Source organism: Vipera berus (genome assembly GCF_964194415.1).
Source record: "Vipera berus genome assembly, chromosome: 2".
In the NCBI taxonomy this organism is placed as follows: Eukaryota; Metazoa; Chordata; class Lepidosauria; order Squamata; family Viperidae; genus Vipera; species Vipera berus.
In genome coordinates, this window is record NC_138203.1 from 27061255 (window position 1) to 27080018 (window position 18764).

The 18764-nt window shown below is 37.5% G+C and overlaps 1 protein-coding gene across 6 annotated transcripts in view; it reads right to left on the bottom strand.

The window, feature by feature from the left end:
• The window catches only part of PDE4D (phosphodiesterase 4D), a gene marked incomplete at its 5' end in the record, with an annotated part of 761328 nt that overhangs the window by 118061 nt on the left and 624503 nt on the right, over window positions 1–18764 (bottom strand). For all 6 annotated transcript variants that reach the window (XM_081318714.1, XM_081318718.1, XM_081318715.1 and 3 more), the window contains 4 exons: window positions 759–808; window positions 2140–2213; window positions 3159–3195; window positions 11014–11205. In XM_081318714.1, coding sequence (XP_081174840.1) covers window positions 759–808; window positions 2140–2213; window positions 3159–3195; window positions 11014–11205 — 353 coding nt within the window. The remainder of the gene's footprint in view (window positions 1–758; window positions 809–2139; window positions 2214–3158; window positions 3196–11013; window positions 11206–18764) is intronic.

Here is an 18764-nt window from a genome sequence, read left to right on the forward strand (position 1 = left end):
CAGGATTCCCAGCAACTTTTAATAAGGAACAATTGCAGCAATTCATTTAAAAATACACAAAATATTTTTATCCAGCACCATTGTACAACACTGAAGGAAAATTGAAATGGTGGATAAACCACTCTTAAATTGGAGTGCTGTTATTGAAAAAAGTCAATAGCCAAGATGTCATTCCTGAGCAAATGGGCCCCAGGAAGTGCAAGTATGCTGTATTTTGTACATTCTGGCCTACATTTACAAAAAGGATATTAAAGGATACACCTTGTTCTGAATTATTACAACCATTATCACTTATCTTGATTTTTTTTAAAAGATATTGCTTTCTTTTTATTCAAACAAGAAGAAAAAATTAGACATATTTTCATGTTTGTATCAAATTCACAGAAAATGTATTATGAAGGAATTCCTCCACTATTTTTTCTTCAGATCAGAAGTGTGGGCCACAGAGAGCTAGAGTGATGTGTAGTTGAAAACAGTAGTAAAAGCAACTTCCTCAGCCACCTTGAAATGATAAAGCTCATACAAATTACATAAAATAGCTTGAAAGAGCAAAAAGCAAAAACTTTTGGGAAACTGAAAGATAGATTTCAGATCAAGCAAAAATTCTACTTATATGAGCTACAAGTAAGATTTATGAACTTTTAAAAGGGTTTATAAAGTATTTATATATCAGAAACAGATTATGCAAAGTGTGATATATTTACAAGATAGTAACATCACTTTATTAAAATAGTGTTGACTGTTTTAAGGTGTCTTACCTGTTATGGTTGCTTTATTGATGGATGGTTGGTTACACATGGGTGACCGTCTGGGGAAGAAGGGAGAGAAAGAGTCAAAAATGAAAGGCATCTTCATGAAATAATGTATTCATTATTCACTATGTTCTTGGGAAAGACTGATATATTTTTAAAAAATGATTGAAACTACCAAAACAATTAATTATATAAAGGCCATACTCAATGCAACAAAGAAAATACATAGTTTGAAGTTATACCTGTTTCCCCCCCTCCCCCTGGGTCTGGGAGAACAATGTTCAGCAACCTGATGCCTTCCACATATGATGAACTTTCAACTCTCAAAATAAGTATGGTCATATATGCAGGGTTTTTCAACCAGTGGTACGGGTACCACCTGTGGTACATTGGCACCTAGCAGGTGGTACACGACCATCCTAGAAAAGTGGTAGTGGGGGAGGGGAATGAGCTGAACCAGTGGCAGCACCGCACAAGCCTGAGCGAGAGATGGCTGAGCTGCAGGACTGTCAGGGTTCAGCGGAAGTGCCAGGATCAGCAGTTCTTCAGGGCTGTCAGGGCTTAGTGGAAGTGCCAGGATCAGGACCAGGCTCCAGCTGGAGCTTGGCACTGATTCCGGCATGTCTGCTGAGCCCAGAAGAAGTACCGATCAGCTGGCATGTTGCAGCATCTCCAGGGTCTTATGGTTTACATTCAGATGCTTGGCAACTGATTCATATTTATGATGGTCACAGTGTCCCAGGGTCATGTGAAGTGACCAAAACCTGCTGCAACCACCCAGCAGATGGGGGGGGGGAATAAAAACCAAACACAACCCCACCCCAACCCCACTGCCAATCCTCAACAGAAATGCTCACAACAATGAAAACCTCAGACAGGACGAAGAGTACCGCCGGGCGGGCAGACAGGTGTCTTGCTCGGCTGTGGCTTGGGGGGCACTTTTTTCAGTGCCATTGTAACTTCGAACAGTCACTAAGCAAACTGTTGTAAGTCGAGGACTACCTGTACACCTTGCTAGGCGACTGGAGGTACTCGGGTGTTGCCATATCCTAAAAGTGGTACAATGGGTGAAAAGGTTGAAAAGCCCTGATATAATGTACATGAGGAAGGTTGGAACTTTCCCCATTTTCAGCAGATGGGACTGATTTTTTTTCTTTTCTCTTTTTTATAATAACTGCCATTTATATTGGATTTCTCTTCTCAAAACAGTCAGAAGTCAGGCTGCTGATTTCAGCATTTAGAGATGCATTTAGGGATGATTTAAATGAAGCCCATCTTTGTACTGCGTTGTGTTGAAGCACACTTACATAATGGAGAACCTATGCAATTTAAAGGTGCGTTTAAGTAAAAACAAACTTGGCAGGAAACAGAAAAAGACCAGACTTACTTGCTAGGTGCTCGATCCGGAAGGTTGGTTAATGCAGCAAAATTGTTCCGTACAGTACGTAAACTGGCAAGCACCTGTAGCAAACAATGTGCATAAAAATTTAATCTCAAATTTCTCAGCTGTGCTGCTTTTTTCTCCCTGATTTATTTGACAACAATAAACAGACAGCTTTCTGAACAGGTGACTTCCTAAACAAGTTACTGTGCGATTTGAAGAGAAACCAGTTATTAATCTTTTCAGGATTTTGTTTTGTGCCTGAAGTGTTTGCTCATTCTTTTCCAATGCATACATACTAGAATGACACTAGGGTGATAGTTTTAGTGCTCCCTTTGTTACTAAAACACCAACTCATTATTTGTTTTTTAAAATAGTCTTTGTCTTAGGGAAAGCTACATTTCTTAGAGAACAACTTCTATTCCTCTCTCAAATTTCAAAATTTTGACAATAAATGTTATGTGCTAATTGTGTCCAAACTATTACAAGAATAAAATAACTGTGCAGTAAAATCTTTTTAATATTTGGTAACTTAGTGAAATAAGGAAATTTTCAAATAAATTCATTCAATCCTGTTTTGTTGATAACACAGTGGCATGTATGTTTGAGAATAACTCTTTATAGGCTTAGAAGGAAACAATTACCATTCTAGTGTCATAACTGACACCAGTTAGGAGAAATATTTACAAATGCAACTGCTTAGGATATCTATAGTCACCAGATTATTAAACTGGCTTTGAATCCTGAACATCTGTCTTGGGGATTTTTGTCAAGCAGTGTGCCTTTGCAATCATCATTGAGATGTGTCTGGCATCATCAAAATGCATCATGTTGTGTAGTGTCTGACTAATGACAGATTGTGACTTCATCTAGCAATAAAGGTAAAAATAAAAGTTGTTTCTTTTGCCAGTTAAGATTATACTGTAGCTAGGATTATAATTCTTCTAGCTCTGTAGTTGGAAGCCTGAAGCTGAAAATAGAGATTCTCCCTTTTTCCATCTGTCCGTATAACATGTGGTACCTACCTGAGCAAACGGTGTCACAATCAAGTCATCTCCATGTCTAGAAAACAAAACATAGAACATAAATCAATACTGAATTCAGTATGTGACATATTTTAAGATCACCTCCTATATTTCAGCTAAAAATCATCACTATTTTATACATTATTTTCATGAGCCTCACCATGTTACTTCCTCTTGCTTTACTCTTTCTACCTCTGCATCAGTAATTATAAAACAGTTGTAATTTAGTTTATTAGTTTAGTTTATTATATTTGTATACCGCCCTTCTCCCGAAGGACTCAGGGCGGTGAACAGGGCACATATAAAAATACAGAATACAAAAATTAAAAAGAGAATTAAATACGAGCCCGAACTAAAAACAGTAGAAAAATGTAAAAAATCCCCAATAAAAACCCCAGCGCATCCCCCATCAGGCCAGGCCGGCTTGTTCAAATAGGTAGGTCTTCAAATCGCGTCGGAAGGAGCGAAGGTCAGGTGCCATCCGGAGCTCAACCGGCAGCTGATTCCATAAAGCCGGGGCGCCCACAGAGAAGGCCCTCCCCCTGGGGGCCACCAGCCAACATTCTCTGACTGGTGGCACCCTGAGGAGGCCCTCTCTGTGGTAACGCACAGGGCGGAGGGAAGTTGACGCCGGCCGTAGGTGATTTAGAGGTTATTGGTAGGGCAATATTGGAAGAAGGACTGTCTGCCTACTATAGAGGAGTGGGCGCTTAAAGTGTCAAATCTAGCAGAAATGGCTAAGATTTCTGCTTACTTGAAGGATCATTCACAAGAAAGATACATTTCGGTTTGGAGAAGATGGATAGATTATATTCAGAAAAAATATGGGACTAAAAAGTTATATTTAGCTTATGAGTAAATTTTAGATTGTTATTGTTATAATTTAAATTTCTTTAAGAAGGTGGATATCTTAGAGTGTTTGTAATTATGTTAAAGGAGGGTTAAAGTGTATTATGTATTTGGTTTTTTTATATAGTTGATCAATGTTAGTTAGATTATGATTACTATATATTTGTAACCCTGTAATCAGCTTTGGGAAGTGGGGGAGGGGGGTTAGGGGGGGTTGGGGATGGGATAACATTTAAAAATATAAAGAAAAAAAAACAGTTGTAATTTAGTCATTTCTAAGCAGCCATGATACACTTAGACTGTGGCTTCAATTGGAAAGAAGTCACAACTATATAAAGAGATTGGTATGAATCCCTGTCTGTTTTCTCACCATTTATAACAGCAGAATTAGGGAGAAGACTGGCAATCACAATTATTTGAAACAATAAAACAATAAAAAACAATAAAACAAACAAGGGTTCATGAGCATCAACTAACAGTAAAAAATCTCTGGTCTCAAACCACATTGATAATAAACAACACCAGTTTGATTAGGTAGGAACAAAATTCATTGGGCATGCCAACACCCATCACACAGATGAATTTATTGAAGTCTGGTATTCTACTAAAGGAGCAATTAACAAGCATATAGATCCAGCATATAAATACGTAAGAAACCAGACCATTCAAATGACCAATCAACAAGAGAACCAATCAGCTGCTCAGAATTTAAATATAGCTCCAAACGAACAAACAATCACACAACCAGCTGACCACACTGGCACACAAGACATTTATAATCTAAGAAGAAAAGGACAAGAAAATCCTACTGATGATGTCTGGTAACAAAACTTTCAGAAAATAAATTGAAGCAAGCTTGGAGAGCAAACCACTGCCAAAATTCACGATTACTTTTTATTTGAGAGGGCAGCCCTTTTGAGCACCAAAAGCAACTGTACTATCTATTGCTAGTAGAAAACAATTTATAAAAATTGAACAAGCAAGTGCAGATGATAAGGAATTATTTTGTGGATAATAAAAGAATTTTCTATGCAGCTCAAATGTTTTCATGCATTTAATTTTATGTGAAAGTTAACACATGAAGATATGGATTTATATGATACTTTCTCTTGTAGAAAGTATCTGTTTATATTAAACAGAGAAATAATACAGGTAGTCCTCGACTTACAGTACAAGCACAACTGAGGTCAAAATTTCTGTTGTTAAGTGAGACATTTTTAAAGTGAGTTTTGCCCCATTTTACGACTGTTTGTGTAAGTTAGTAACCAGTTTGTTTAGTGAATGTGGCTTCCCTATTGACTATACTTGTCAGAAGGTTGCAAAAGGTGATCACGTGTGCTTGGGACGTGAGCAATGGTCATAAGTATAAACCAGTTGCCAAGCATCTGCATTTTGATGACATGATCATGTTGCAAATGTCATAACGTCCTAAGTCACATTTTTTACCTTTTGCAGTACCACTGTAACTTTGAAAGGTCACAAAACAAACTGTTGCAAATTGAAGACAACCTGTATATTAGAAAGTGACTGGTTCCTGTTTTAACCTGGCATGTTCAAAAAGAGTGAAAACAAATAATCACACTTTGTAATGCAGCCTGACAAATGTGGTACCCAATAACAGAGAACAATTACAAAACCCCACACTGCTTCAAATTCTGGTTTCTTAGGACTCCAGCAAGAGAAGCTGGGGATTTTGTCTCTGGACATTTACACCACACAAAACACAATTAGGGATTCCCTGTTGCAACACTATGTGCAATAGTCACAGAAGAAAATTCCCTAATTTGGTTGTTACATCTACTGGCAGAAGGAGGAATAATTTGGCAGATTGAACCTACTGCTAAATCTGATTTATTGGCATTTACAAATTGACTCAAATGGCTCCAATTACTGCTGCAATTTAAAAAATGTTTTAACCATAGACAATACTTGATAATTTTTTAAAAAAGTATAATGGACTGAATTATAAAGCAATGTTTTTTAAAAGAAAGAGCTAGCTATTTCATACGTTGACAGCCTGGCCTGCAATTTTATGATCTTTCTCCTGGGAATAAAACCTATTCATGTCATTGGGATCTATTTCTGCATGAAATAATTATTTGATTATAATGTATTGATTGCATTTATGGTTATAATTTTTTCCTCTGTAGGGATTTGCATTTATTCACTGAAAGATTAACAATGATGGCTATCAGTCAAAACACCAAGTTCTTGTTCTACCTACCTACCTACCTACCTACCTACCTACCTACCTACCTACCTACCTACCTATCTATCTATCTATCTATCTATCTATCTATCTATCTATCTATCTATCCACACATACACACACACACGTGTGTGTGTGTGTGTGTGTGTGTGTGTTAGACAGAAAAGAATCGAGCACCAGGATAGAAAAATAAACAAACTGTTTAATATGCAAAACACTTAGCTTTCATCGGCCAAACTGCCGACATCGTCAAAGTAAGAATAGGAGATCCGGGATCCTATTCTTACTCTGACGATGTTGTCAGCAGTTTGGCTGATGAAAGCTAAGTGTTTTGCATATTAAACAGTTTATTCTTCTATCCTGGTGCTCGATTCTTTTCTTTCTAACATGAACACACCCAGGATTTGTATTTTTAGTCTTATTAAGGATATGTGTGTGTGTGTGTGTGTGTGTGTGCGTGAGAGAGAGAGAGAGAGAGAGAGAGAGAGAGAGAGAGAGAGAGAGAGAGAGAGAGAGAGAGAGAGAGAGACAGAGACAGAGACAGAGACAGAGACAGACAGAGAGAGACAGAGAGAGAGAGAGAGAGACAGAGACAGAGACAGAGAGACAGAGAGAGAGAGAGAGAGAATGTGTGTGATAGCTTGGTGTCCCAAGTGACCTGATCAGATTTCTCAGATCACTGTACACTGAACACTGAGGCAACAGTGAGAACACTTTATGGGTAACAGATTGGTTCGGGATCAGTAAGGAAGTTAGACAGGAATGTATTTTATTACCATTTTTGTTCAATCTGTATGTTGAAGGGTTCACGCAGAAATTTTATCTGGAACTGCCTGATGTTGGAGTAAAGATTGGTGGAAGAACCATAAATAATTTGAGGTACGCAAATGATACAATACTATTGGCTGGGTGATCTTGGGTTAATCGCTTTCTCCTAGGAAACAGGCAATGGCAAATCACTTCTGAAATCTTGCTTAGAAAACTTCAGGGACTTGTCCAGACATTGCCAGGAGTCAAGGTTGACTTGAAGGCACAGAGACACATACACACAAATACAATAAAAATGAGAATAAGATATTTGGAGTTGGAAAGATTGATGAAAAAAGCATCCTACTGCAGTCAACTTAGAACTAAAAACCTGAGAACAGAGATCACCAGAACAGTCTCTCTTCACATTAAGCAGGCAGAAACATGCCGTAGAAGCTTGTCTAACCCTATAATCACCATAACAAGGTAAAGGAAATCTAGCATTACTAAAAAAAATTACAACACTGTAATAATGAAGATGTCCTCAGGGTCAAAAGAAGCCCCTTCCTCTGTGTCCTGATGGTGCTTTTTCAAGAGGCAACTGAACTTTGTTTTTTTCCTTCTTATGGCTGCAAATCATAAGCTTCTTGGATCAGAAGTGAAACATCTTCAAGGACAAACAAAAAACAGTCCAGTTGCCTCTTGAAAAAGCACCTTTGGGACAACCATGACCAGGATGACTGACAATCTCCACAGACCCTTCTTCCGTGATACTTCAATTCTGAAGTAACTTGTGCTTGGAGGTAAATAGTGACAAAAAGTTGGTCCCTTTGCTGCCACCACGCCTTCATAATAAACTATGTTCTCCCTTCCCCACCAGCTGTCTGGGGAACCAGGAGAGGACTGAAGGGGAAATCCTCATCCAAACCTCGATCTAAATAAATTATAGGAAAGGAAACCCAACAAAATTTTGCGAGTAATTTGCTCAGTCAATCTGAGGCTGGTGCTAGAAGGTAGCCAGTCAACTCCAGAATTCACTAAAAAAATAAAATCAAGCTTATTATAGATGTCAAAGAAAGATAAAGTTCCAGACATGCAATGCACCATTAAAAAAACCTATAAAATAAAATATAGAAAAACCTTAATGTGTTTCTAGCCTACAACAAAACAACTCCCAAGTTTGTAATCTTGCCTGAAGTAACCTCCCTCATCTGGGATTCCAGCCAACTACAAAAAATGCCAACTCTTCCTGCCAAAAACACAATGAAACCTCTGCTTTGCCTCTATTGGTTCTTGGGGATCAGATGATTCCCAGTCAACATCTAAGGCTGGATTGTTATTTAAAGGGCCAGCTGCTCCTTGCTACAAATATGTTAAGAGTTTACTGAAACTTATGCTCAGGTTAGTTATTATCAATGACATCAACTTAGAAAAAAAATGCAATGTTTTATTGCAAATGTTATTCCTTAAGGTTCTAGGGTCTTACTTGTTCAAATGTAAAAACAGTTGAATCTGTTTCCTTCTTAGATATATTGATATAACTTACTGCCAAACAAATTTATTTTTTCCTGTATATAACAGGAGTAGTTGTGGGTATATCAAATTGGCTCCATTCTTTTTTCCCCATAGTGAATCAAATTTAAGCCAAGTAAAAAAGAATTTTCACCCTTCTATTTTACTTAGCAAAACACTTCAGATTTTGCTAACAACTCAGGAAATAATGAGTGTTATGTACTGGGCTCTTGCTAAATACCATGTGGGTTGCTAGAGCAGCTAACAGCTCTCCAGCAACCTAGACTACAAGTCTCCTGTGCTGCAGTTGGCTATCTCCAGGCAGCAATGGTTGATCCAAACCTATTGGCTGCCGCCTAGGGGCTAAACTATATATTGCGGCTAGTTGCAGGCATTTCCCGAGTACAGTTCCAGAATGAAATAAACAATCAGTTACCCTGTACTCTGTTCAGCATCTTCATTCCTGCGCCAAAGAACCCGCTATTTAACAATGAGCATTTTGGAGATAAAGCAAATGTCAAATGCACTGCACTAGACAGAAAGAAAGAATATCAACCTTAGCAAATTTCTAAATATGGGAAAAGGTTATTATTCTTTAAGGCAGCATTCTCAGCCTTGACATCTTTAATGTGTGTGAACACTGCTTTAAGGTTATAGCTGAAGAAGACTGGAAAAGCCTCATTCAGCCATTATTAGCAAATTTCTTAGTTCAAAAAAAAGGGGTTTTCCCCCCTTCATTTTCTTCATTCTCTATATCTACAAAAGCTTCTGTTTCTATAATTTTGTTTCTGTGTAAAGAAGCAAATATATCAAGTAAGCAAAATCAACATTCTTAAAATAAAAAAAAGAATTCTTATTCATATATATGCTCAATTCATAGTCAATACATAGTCAAGTAAAAAAAGACTTGAGACTGGTGAAACATTGGGAATGTGGACAGCATTGTATGGCACTCTTAGCAACGGCTGCCATGAGATAAGAAGCAAAAGTCTCTTCAGTTGAGCTTTATTCTGATGAATTCATAGCCATTTCTATGTAGTTTTCTGGTGGCAATACAGAAATCCTTTGCCACAGCCTTCTTCCAGGAAACTTTTCCTCAACTTTTTTTCTAGCCTACAGCCATGGAATTCCTCTGCAGTTGTTTTCCAAATGCAAACCAGATCTGACTGCTTAATTTTAAAGATCAGCCAAGGTCAGCTCAACATACGCCACAGAAAATTTGCCTATTCAAAAAAAGGCCATATAGTGCCTTGGGCTAGTTGCAAAACTAGTTCACGCTATTAGCTCTAGCACTCCAGGATGCTTTTTACTGCTCCTATCCAAAGTTTAAGGTTTTTTTTTATAAGCACATGACACATTTCCAATGAATGCACAACTGAGTGTGGAAATTTCAGATTGATTATTTAATTAAAATAGTATAAAACAAATAATGCATGGGTGGAGCAGGAGGTCTGGTAGGTATTACAAGAAGTATCTGTGCGTGTTATATTTCCTCCTCTTGAATACAGTGTTCTGCCTGGCAAAGCATTACTTTTATTGTTACAATGTCAACTTGAGTGTTTAAAACAGAAAAGTAAAGAAGAAGGAAAAGGAAATGGATGAAAAAAAGAAGAGAGGGGGAAAAAAGAGGAAAAACAGATTTGAAAGGCAGCAAAAAAAAGAAATCCAGTACTAAGTGTTCAAAATTAAATATGGAGCTTAGAAAGCAAACTAGAGGTACTAAGGATCAGTCTTCCACAAAACCTTAGCAACAAGAAATCTAAAACCAGCTACTGCTTTAAACAGGGAGTAGAAAGAGGACTGGCTATCTATGCAAAATGGGAAGAGGCTTCAAGGAAATTCCCCAAATGGGAACTTAATAGCCACTAAGGCAGGGGTGTCAAACTCGCCACGTGACGTGGTGAGTTTTCCTCACTGCTGGAGCTAGGGTGGGCATGGTTTCAACATGACGCGGGCCCACAGGTTGGCAGTTTGACACCCCTGCACTAAGATAAAGATCTAAGGTAATCTGTAAAAGAATCATTCTGCTTCAAAAGAAGTGAAAGAAAACTCATACAGTTTTCTTCTATTTTTTTGTTCAAAAGGAATTGGTCCATTTTTTCTATTGTTCAATGTAAAATTCTCACTTTATAATTAGTAAAGTTGTATTAGCTGTGTTGAAAATAAGGAAGCTTATGCAGATTCAGAAAGTTTAATTCTTTTAATTAAGATAACATGGTAACCCAGTCAGGAGACCTTCTCAACATCAAATATTGACTATCTAATAAAATTGCAGCAAGGAATATCCTTGTCTTCTGAAGAGGTTGCAACAGAATTCCTACAACAAAGTTATCAGTTACTTTACCTTCTGTTACAGATAATCTATGATCCTTTAAACTTGTTTCACAATTCAACCATTCTTATTGTTAATATTCTCCTAATATAATTTAAATGTGCTTCTGTGAAATTTCCATTCATGAGTTCTAATGCCTTACATTTTCTCCATATTAACCATCCTCTCGTTTGAAAAAAACGATTGAAAAGGCTTCAAAAACTTACATATCACTGGCAATAGAGGAGTTCCTGGACATAGACTTTGGCGACAGATCATAGTCACTATCTGATCGGTAGAGAAAGGACTCTCTGCGTTGACTGTGAACAAAATTTGCCTGGAGAATTAGCCCTGATCCAGGGCTTGTCATGGGATCCAAGGGACTCCGTCCCGATGAGGTGCCATTGTCTACGTCGAAACTGCAAGGCAATAAGAATATATTTAATACAATGTAAAACCTAATCAACCCCACACAATTAGTATCAAGGACAACCTTAATTGACTTGGTGACATTCAGTTCAACTTCAAGATTGACATCTTGTGGTCAGGTGTGATGGGTGATTAAATCCAGTACATCCAGAGAGCACAAGATTAGAAAACTCAAGGAACGTTTTGGTTATATAAAACCTCTTCCTTCTATGAAGCTAGATTTCAAATGGATAGTTAAAGAAGAAGTTAAAGCAAGGGAAAAATAATAACAAAAGGAAATAGCAGAATACAGGAGAAAACAATAATTTCCTTCTCCACAAATTTAAATATGGAAAGAAATAAATTTGGCTTAATCGCAACAAGATGGTACAGTTACCTCATCGGCCTGATTGTAAGATTTTTGTAAGTTGTTGGTTCCTATAGCCTTGATTTTACTTTTTGCACTGGATAAATGTGTCAAACTTTGGAATTTTAAAACTAGTCTTGGGGTAGTTTTTTTTTTTTACAAAAATTCCATGGACAGTTCCCACCCCTAAAAAGGAATATTGTCTATACATATAACATATGTCAAGAGTAGCCTAGATAAGTGCCGTTCTTCATTAATTACAGCATTAGGGAACAGTCTGCAAACCCAATCCTACCCATAAAACCCACGATGCTGAACTTGTTTCCTGACTGATTTGCACAACCTGCTGTTTTCCATATCATAACATAAAGTCCCAGCAGCTGCAAGATTCAAAAGCATCAGCATAATTCATCATTATGACAGCAGTTCTTTCTAGCACCACAGAAAAATTAAAAAAGCTCTAAGCTTTCTGACCCATTTTTAATTTCAGACTGAGGAGAAAACGGAATACTATGTTACCTGCTGGCTTTGAGAACTAAGAGAACTTTTTGTTGATGTTTTATTGTGACACTCTCCTGCTTCAATCCTGGAATTTCATTACAAGCCCAGAAAACAATATTGTCCACCCTTTCTAACTCATTATCTTCTCACATCTATTTCTGGTGTAATTTTTTTCCTTCCAACAGAAAACCTTTCAAGTGGGAAAAGAGAGAAGGGCTGCCTAATATCTTTGGGTGGGTATTGCTCACAGGCAACCATCTGGAAACACTTCAATCTGAAAAGATAGGAATGCAGTCCTCTATGCAATCAGTGAAGGCATGCAGTGGTTGTGCACAGAAGCTGCTTTCTACAGGTAGTCCTCAACTTAACAACAGTTTGTGTAGTGACTGTTCAAAGTTACAATGGTACTGAAAAAAGTGACTTATGACTGTTGTTCATAGTTACGACCTTTCCAGCATCCCCATGATCATGTGATTAAAATTCAAATGTTTGGCAACTGGTTCATATTTGTGACCTTTACTGTGTCCCATGATCATGTGATTCCCCTTTTGCGACCTTCTGACAAGCCAAGGCAATGGGGAAGCCAGATTCACTTAACAACCCCCCTTACTAACTTATCAACCGCAGTGATTCACTTAACCACTGAGGCAAGAAAGATCGTAAAATGGGGCAACATTCACTTAACAACAGAAATTTTGGGCTCCATTGTGGTCTTAAGTCAAGGACTGCCTGAATTAGGTTAGATAATCTGTCTGCCCAACCGGAGCTGCCCACTTGATGTGATGATAACTCTTCAGCAGTCCAAAAGAAGCCCAGTTCTGATAAGAAAACACTCCTTTACTATTATTGCTACTACCTGATTCTTTCAATTGAGCTTTGAATTTTTCTGTGCCTGGAAAGCTGCTAAAGCCTTAGTGCTCTTCAAGGATTTCTTCCTGACTCAAATCAACACAACAAAATATTTAGGTGTTTCTGCCACCATCTCCAGAATCCAGATTATATCTTGATTTTGGTTTAAGATAACAAAGATTCAAACAGCTCATAGCATTATATGATAAATAAAATCCTGAAATTTTAATAAGAGATTAAGTCCCTAGGCAATCTTGCTGTTAGTTCTGAATTAACACATTTGAACTGAAAAACTGCATTTGGAATATTTGTAAATGAAGCATTTGTTGCAATATGATACAGTCTCCACTAGATGGAAGCCAAAAACAACAAGGGAACAAGCTCACACTGAAACAATTACCGGTAGCATTTGGATTGGGATATTGCTTGAGCATATATGTACTATTTCCTTCATGAAATTTTTAGGTCATGGGGTAGCAAATTGTATTGAATGAAAAGAAAACAATAATGAATTGTACTCATATGTGATGCAGTTTTAAGTTCTATTTATATTATTTGTTAGCTTCAATGCTATTTATAAAGCACCTTCTCCAACCCCAAGCTTTCAAATCAAACTCTTTTATTACAATCCCAGATCAGTTTTCTGAAGAACGGACTTATTTTTTTAAAAAAAATCCTAATATAAAATACAAGTAGAAATAAAAACACTAGAAAAAGGAGAGGGAAGGGATAGAGGTAGTGAAGTGAGGGAAGAAAATAAAATAAAAAGATGGCTTTTAACTTCTTTCAGTACAGTAAAATACCTAATAGAATATCAACTTTTTATTTATAGATGTATTGGAAGAGTGAAGATCTTAAAGTCCAAACTCAGTGGAGGAAATATCAAAATCTTCAAATATTGTTAACACCTGGGCAATCCCAGTCATAAAATATACAATTGTAATATTGAATTGGACTTAAGCAGAACTACAAGTCCTGTACAGAAGACCAGAAAAGTAATGATGATGAATTGTGCTCTTCATGCAGGCAGCAACTTTGACAGACTCTACTTACCAAGGAAACTAGATGGGCAGAATGTTGCAAGTATACCAGAAAATTAAAGAAAGAAAAAAGGACATTGGAAGAACATCTGAAGGACAGTGAAGAAAATGCACTGAAGCTAGTACACCATGAAGGCATACGGAATATTGGATAGACCAAACTGCCTTATAAGAAAGATCAAATAAGGAACAGAAAGGAAACATGGCAAGTCAAAGTATTAGATGGCCAGTACATTAAAAAAGGGACAAGATAGCTCAATGGTTAAAACGCTGGTCTTGTTGGTTGGAAAGTCAACACCCCAGGTTTGTGACCCAAGTGCTGTGTGATGGGGTGAATTCCCATTAGTTTCCCCAGCCCCACCCATTTAGTAGTTTGAAATCAAGCAAATGTATGTAGATAAACAGGTACCATTTTGGTGGAAAGATGAGTGTTCCATGCACTTGGCATATAATTATGCTGGTCACATGACCACAGAAATGTCTTCGGATAATGGTGGCTCCCTTGGCTAAGAATCAAAGATCAACACCACCCCCACAGTGAGACACGACTAGACAGGGGAAATATTTTATCTTTTCCTTAAAAAAAACCCCTAAGAAATATGTGAGAACAAGACCTGCCAATAGCTAAAAGTAAGAGAGCTGAACTTCTGTAGAAATGGAGCTCAAATGGTGGTGGTGGGAGGCTGTGAGAGCAGTGAGATTTAGGGGGATTTCCTTGTCTTATAACACAGGGATAGAATCAAGATCATGTGAAGTATTAATACCACTTTACAATGCCTTGGTAAGGCCACACTTGGAATCCTGCATCCAGTTTTGGTCACCACGATGTAAAAAAAGATGTTGAGACTCTATAAAGTGTACAGAGAAGAGCAACAAAGATGATTAGGGGACTGGAGGCTAAAACATATAAGGAACGGTTAGTGGAAGTGGGTATGTCTAGTTTAATGAAGAGGGGTGACATGATAGCAGTGTTCCAATATCTCAGGGGCTGCCACAAAGAAAAGGGAGTCAAGCTATTCTCCAAAGTGCCTGAAGGCAGGAGAAGAAGTAACAGATGGAAACTAATCAAGGAGAGAAGCAACCTGGAACTAAGGAGAAACTTCCTGACTGTTAGAACAGTTAACCAGTGGAACAACCTGCCTCCAGAAGTGGTGAATGCTCCAACACTGGAGGTTTTTGAGAAGAGACTAGACAGCCATTTGTCTGAAATGGTATAGGGTTTCCTGCCTGAGCAGGGGGTTGGACTAGATGACCTTTAAGGTACCTTCCAACTTTATTGTTGTTGTTGTTGTATGAGTACTGATGGGCAGATCAGAGATTTATTAAGAATTCTTGTTCACTTCAATAATGAGTTATACAGGGAAACCTGGGTCAATTTTCCATTATTTCCAGAACAGTAATACATTTTAATGAATACAAATACATTTTACACTTTGGTTATGTTGCTTTTATTAATAGGATAAATCTGTAAATAGTGAATATATTACATCAGAATGCAAGAAACAAGAAAACTTATTAATAATCAACTCTATTAAACCTGTTTCCTTTTTTAAAAACAGCAGCAGTAAAAAAAAATACACACACATCCTGCATTGCCAACTTTCTGACTACGTATAAATCTGGCTACACAGAGCATAAAATGTCCTTAAGTAAACATAATAGGAACACGGAATGCTGTTGAATATCAAGCCAGCCCATCATGTTCAGTACTGTTTACAGAGGTTCTCTAGAGTTTCATACAAGAATCTTGCAATCTGGAGATGCCAAGATCTTCTATACACAAAACATGTGTTCTATCATTGAGTTACAGCCTATTTAAAAACTAAGTGTGTAAAACATGTACCCAGGCACTAACCTGAATATGCATTATTCATTGATAATTAGACAGGAGGATTTTAAACAAAGTTTTAATGGATGAATTGTGTAAGTTAATAGCAAATAAAAGTCACTTGATGTCACCTATCAACTTTAACAGCTCCCCTACTGAAACATCTATTCATGATATTCTCTCTTAATGATACCCAGAAGAATTTATTGGTATCTTTTTATACAAAAGAATAATTTAAAAATCCCTTCTCACCTATGGGGTTTACATTTACAAACAGCATTCTCAAAATAGGTGGTGAAATGGCATTTGAGACCTTCCCTGCAGCTTATATATTCACCTCTTTACCAAATGGAAGCTGGGTCTGCTCATTTAAAAATTATGAAGTATTTTATCCAGAAGCCAAAGCATTAATTAAAGGTGGGTGAAGGAATTGCCTGTAAATATTTCTGCTGTTGACTCCATTCCAGTTTAGACAGTAACCTTAAAAATGGTTTGAATCCAGCCCAATCACTCTGATCCATTTGTAAACAGGATATGTTAAGTTTCACACAGATAAGAGCTATAAACTCTGTTAACTGCAATTCACCTTTTATAAACAGAATACAAATAAAACTCTATGAACTAGGGAAAAACAGTTATATTTTTCCATATTTGCACACATTTATTATTGCTTTCCCCATATTTCCCAAGTGAGAGGATGGAATGAATTTCAGTCCAAGGATAACATTCTATACTGGCTTGTATACGAGCCAAAAAGTACCAATTTTGCTCATTTCACAGAATTATATAACAAAATGTGTATATTATTTCCCTATAGTAAAAAACTCAGCATAAATCAATTCATTTAAGGCTGTCTAATGAGTACATACTGAAAGAATTAATGGGTTCATGTGGAAAGTATTATAGAAGAAAGTATATGCATATATTTACATATATAATAATAATAATAATAATAATAATAATAATAATAATAATAATAATAATAATAATAATAATAATAATAATAATAATAATAATATAAAGTTGGAAGGGACCTTGGAGGTCATCTAGTCCAACCCCCTGCTCAGGCAGGAAACCCTATACCATTTCAGGCAAATGGCTGTCCAGTCTCTTCTTAAAAACCTCCAGTGTTGGAGCATTCACCACCTCTGGAGGCAGGTTGTTCCACTGGTTAATTGTACTAACTGTCAGGAAGTTTCTCCTTAGTTCTAGGTTGCTTCTCTCCTTGACTAGTTTCCATCCGTTGCTTCTTGTCCTGCTTTCAGGTGCTTTGGAGAATAGCTTGACTCCCTCTTCTTTGTGGTAGCCCCTGAGATATTGGAACACTGCTATCATGTCAACCCTCACCCTTCTCTTCATTAAACTACACATACCCAATTCCAGCAACCGTTCCCTATATGTTTTAGCCTTCAGCCCCCTAATCATCTTGGTTGCTCTTCTCTGTACCCTTTCTAGAGTCTCGACATCTTTTTTACATCGTGGTGACCAAAACTGGATGCAGTATTCCAGGTGTGGCCTTACCAAAGCATTGTAAAGTGGTATTAGTACTTCACTTGATCTTGATTCTATCCCTCTGTTAATGCAGCCTAACACTGTGTTGGCTTTTTTGGCAGCTGCAGCACACTGCTGGCTCATATTGAAGTGATTGTCTACTAAGACTCCGAGATCCCTCTCACAGTTACTACTATTGAGCAAGGTACCACCTATATTATACCTATGCATTTGATTTTTCCTGCCTAAATGTAGAACCTTACTTTTTTCACCATTGAATTTCATTTTGTTAGATAGTGCCCAGTGTTCGAGTCTGTCCAGATCCTTCTGTATCTTAAGCCTATCTTCTGGAGTATTGGCTATTCCTGCCAGCTTGGTGTCGTCTGCAAATTTGATGAGTTCCCCATCTATCTCCTCATCCAAATCATTAATGAAGATATTGAAGAGCACTGGGCCCAGAACAGAGCCCTGGGGCACCCCACTACACACTTCCTTCCATGTAGATGCGGTTCCATTGAGGACCACACGCTGAGTACGGCCTGTCAGCCAGCTACAAATCCATCTGGTGGTAATGCTATCTAACCCACATTTTTCTATCTTATCAAGTAGTAGGTTGTGATCTACTTTATCAAATGCCTTACTGAAGTCCAAGTAAATTATATCTACAGCATTCCTCTGGTCCACTAATTTTGTCACTTGGTCAAAGAATGTAATAAGATTTGTCTGGCATGATGTGTTTTTGACAAACCCATGTTGACTTTTAGTGATGACTTTGTTTGCATCAAGGTGTTCACTGATTTGTTGTTTGATTATCTTTTCCAGAATCTTCCCAGGTATTGAGGTCAGGCTGATAGGTCTGTAGTTTCCTGGATCTATTTTTTCCCTTTTTTGAAGATGGGAACTACATCAGCTCTCTTCCAGTCCTCTGGTAGCTCCCCAGTGCTCCAGGATCTTTGAAAAATATAGTTCAGTGGTTCTGAGATCACGTCTGCCAGTTCCTTGAGAACCTTGGGGTGTAATCCATCTGGTCCTGGTGATTTGAACTCGTCTAGGCTGGACAGGTGCTCACTTACCATTTTCTTGCCTATCTTAACTTGCGTTTCTATTCTGTTTTTTATGACACTGGTTTGGGTAGGTTGGACTGTTTTTTTCCCTTTGTGTAAAGACAGATGCAAAAAATGAATTAAATAGTTCTGCTTTCTCCCTATTGCTTGTCACCTTCTTGCCACTTTCCCCCACTAATGGACCAATCATTTCCTTAACTTTTTTCTTGTTTTTTATATGTAGAAAGAAGCTTTTTTTGTTATTTTTGACTTTGGTCGCAAGCCTTAGTTCATTTTGAGCCTTAGCTTTCCTCACTTCATCTTTGCAGGCACGGGCTATTTGCTGATATTCTGACTTAGTTATGTGCCCCTCTTTCCAATTCTTATACTTGTCCTTTTTATCTTTCAATTTATCAGAGAGTTCTTTATGCAGCCATGCTGGTTTCTTTTG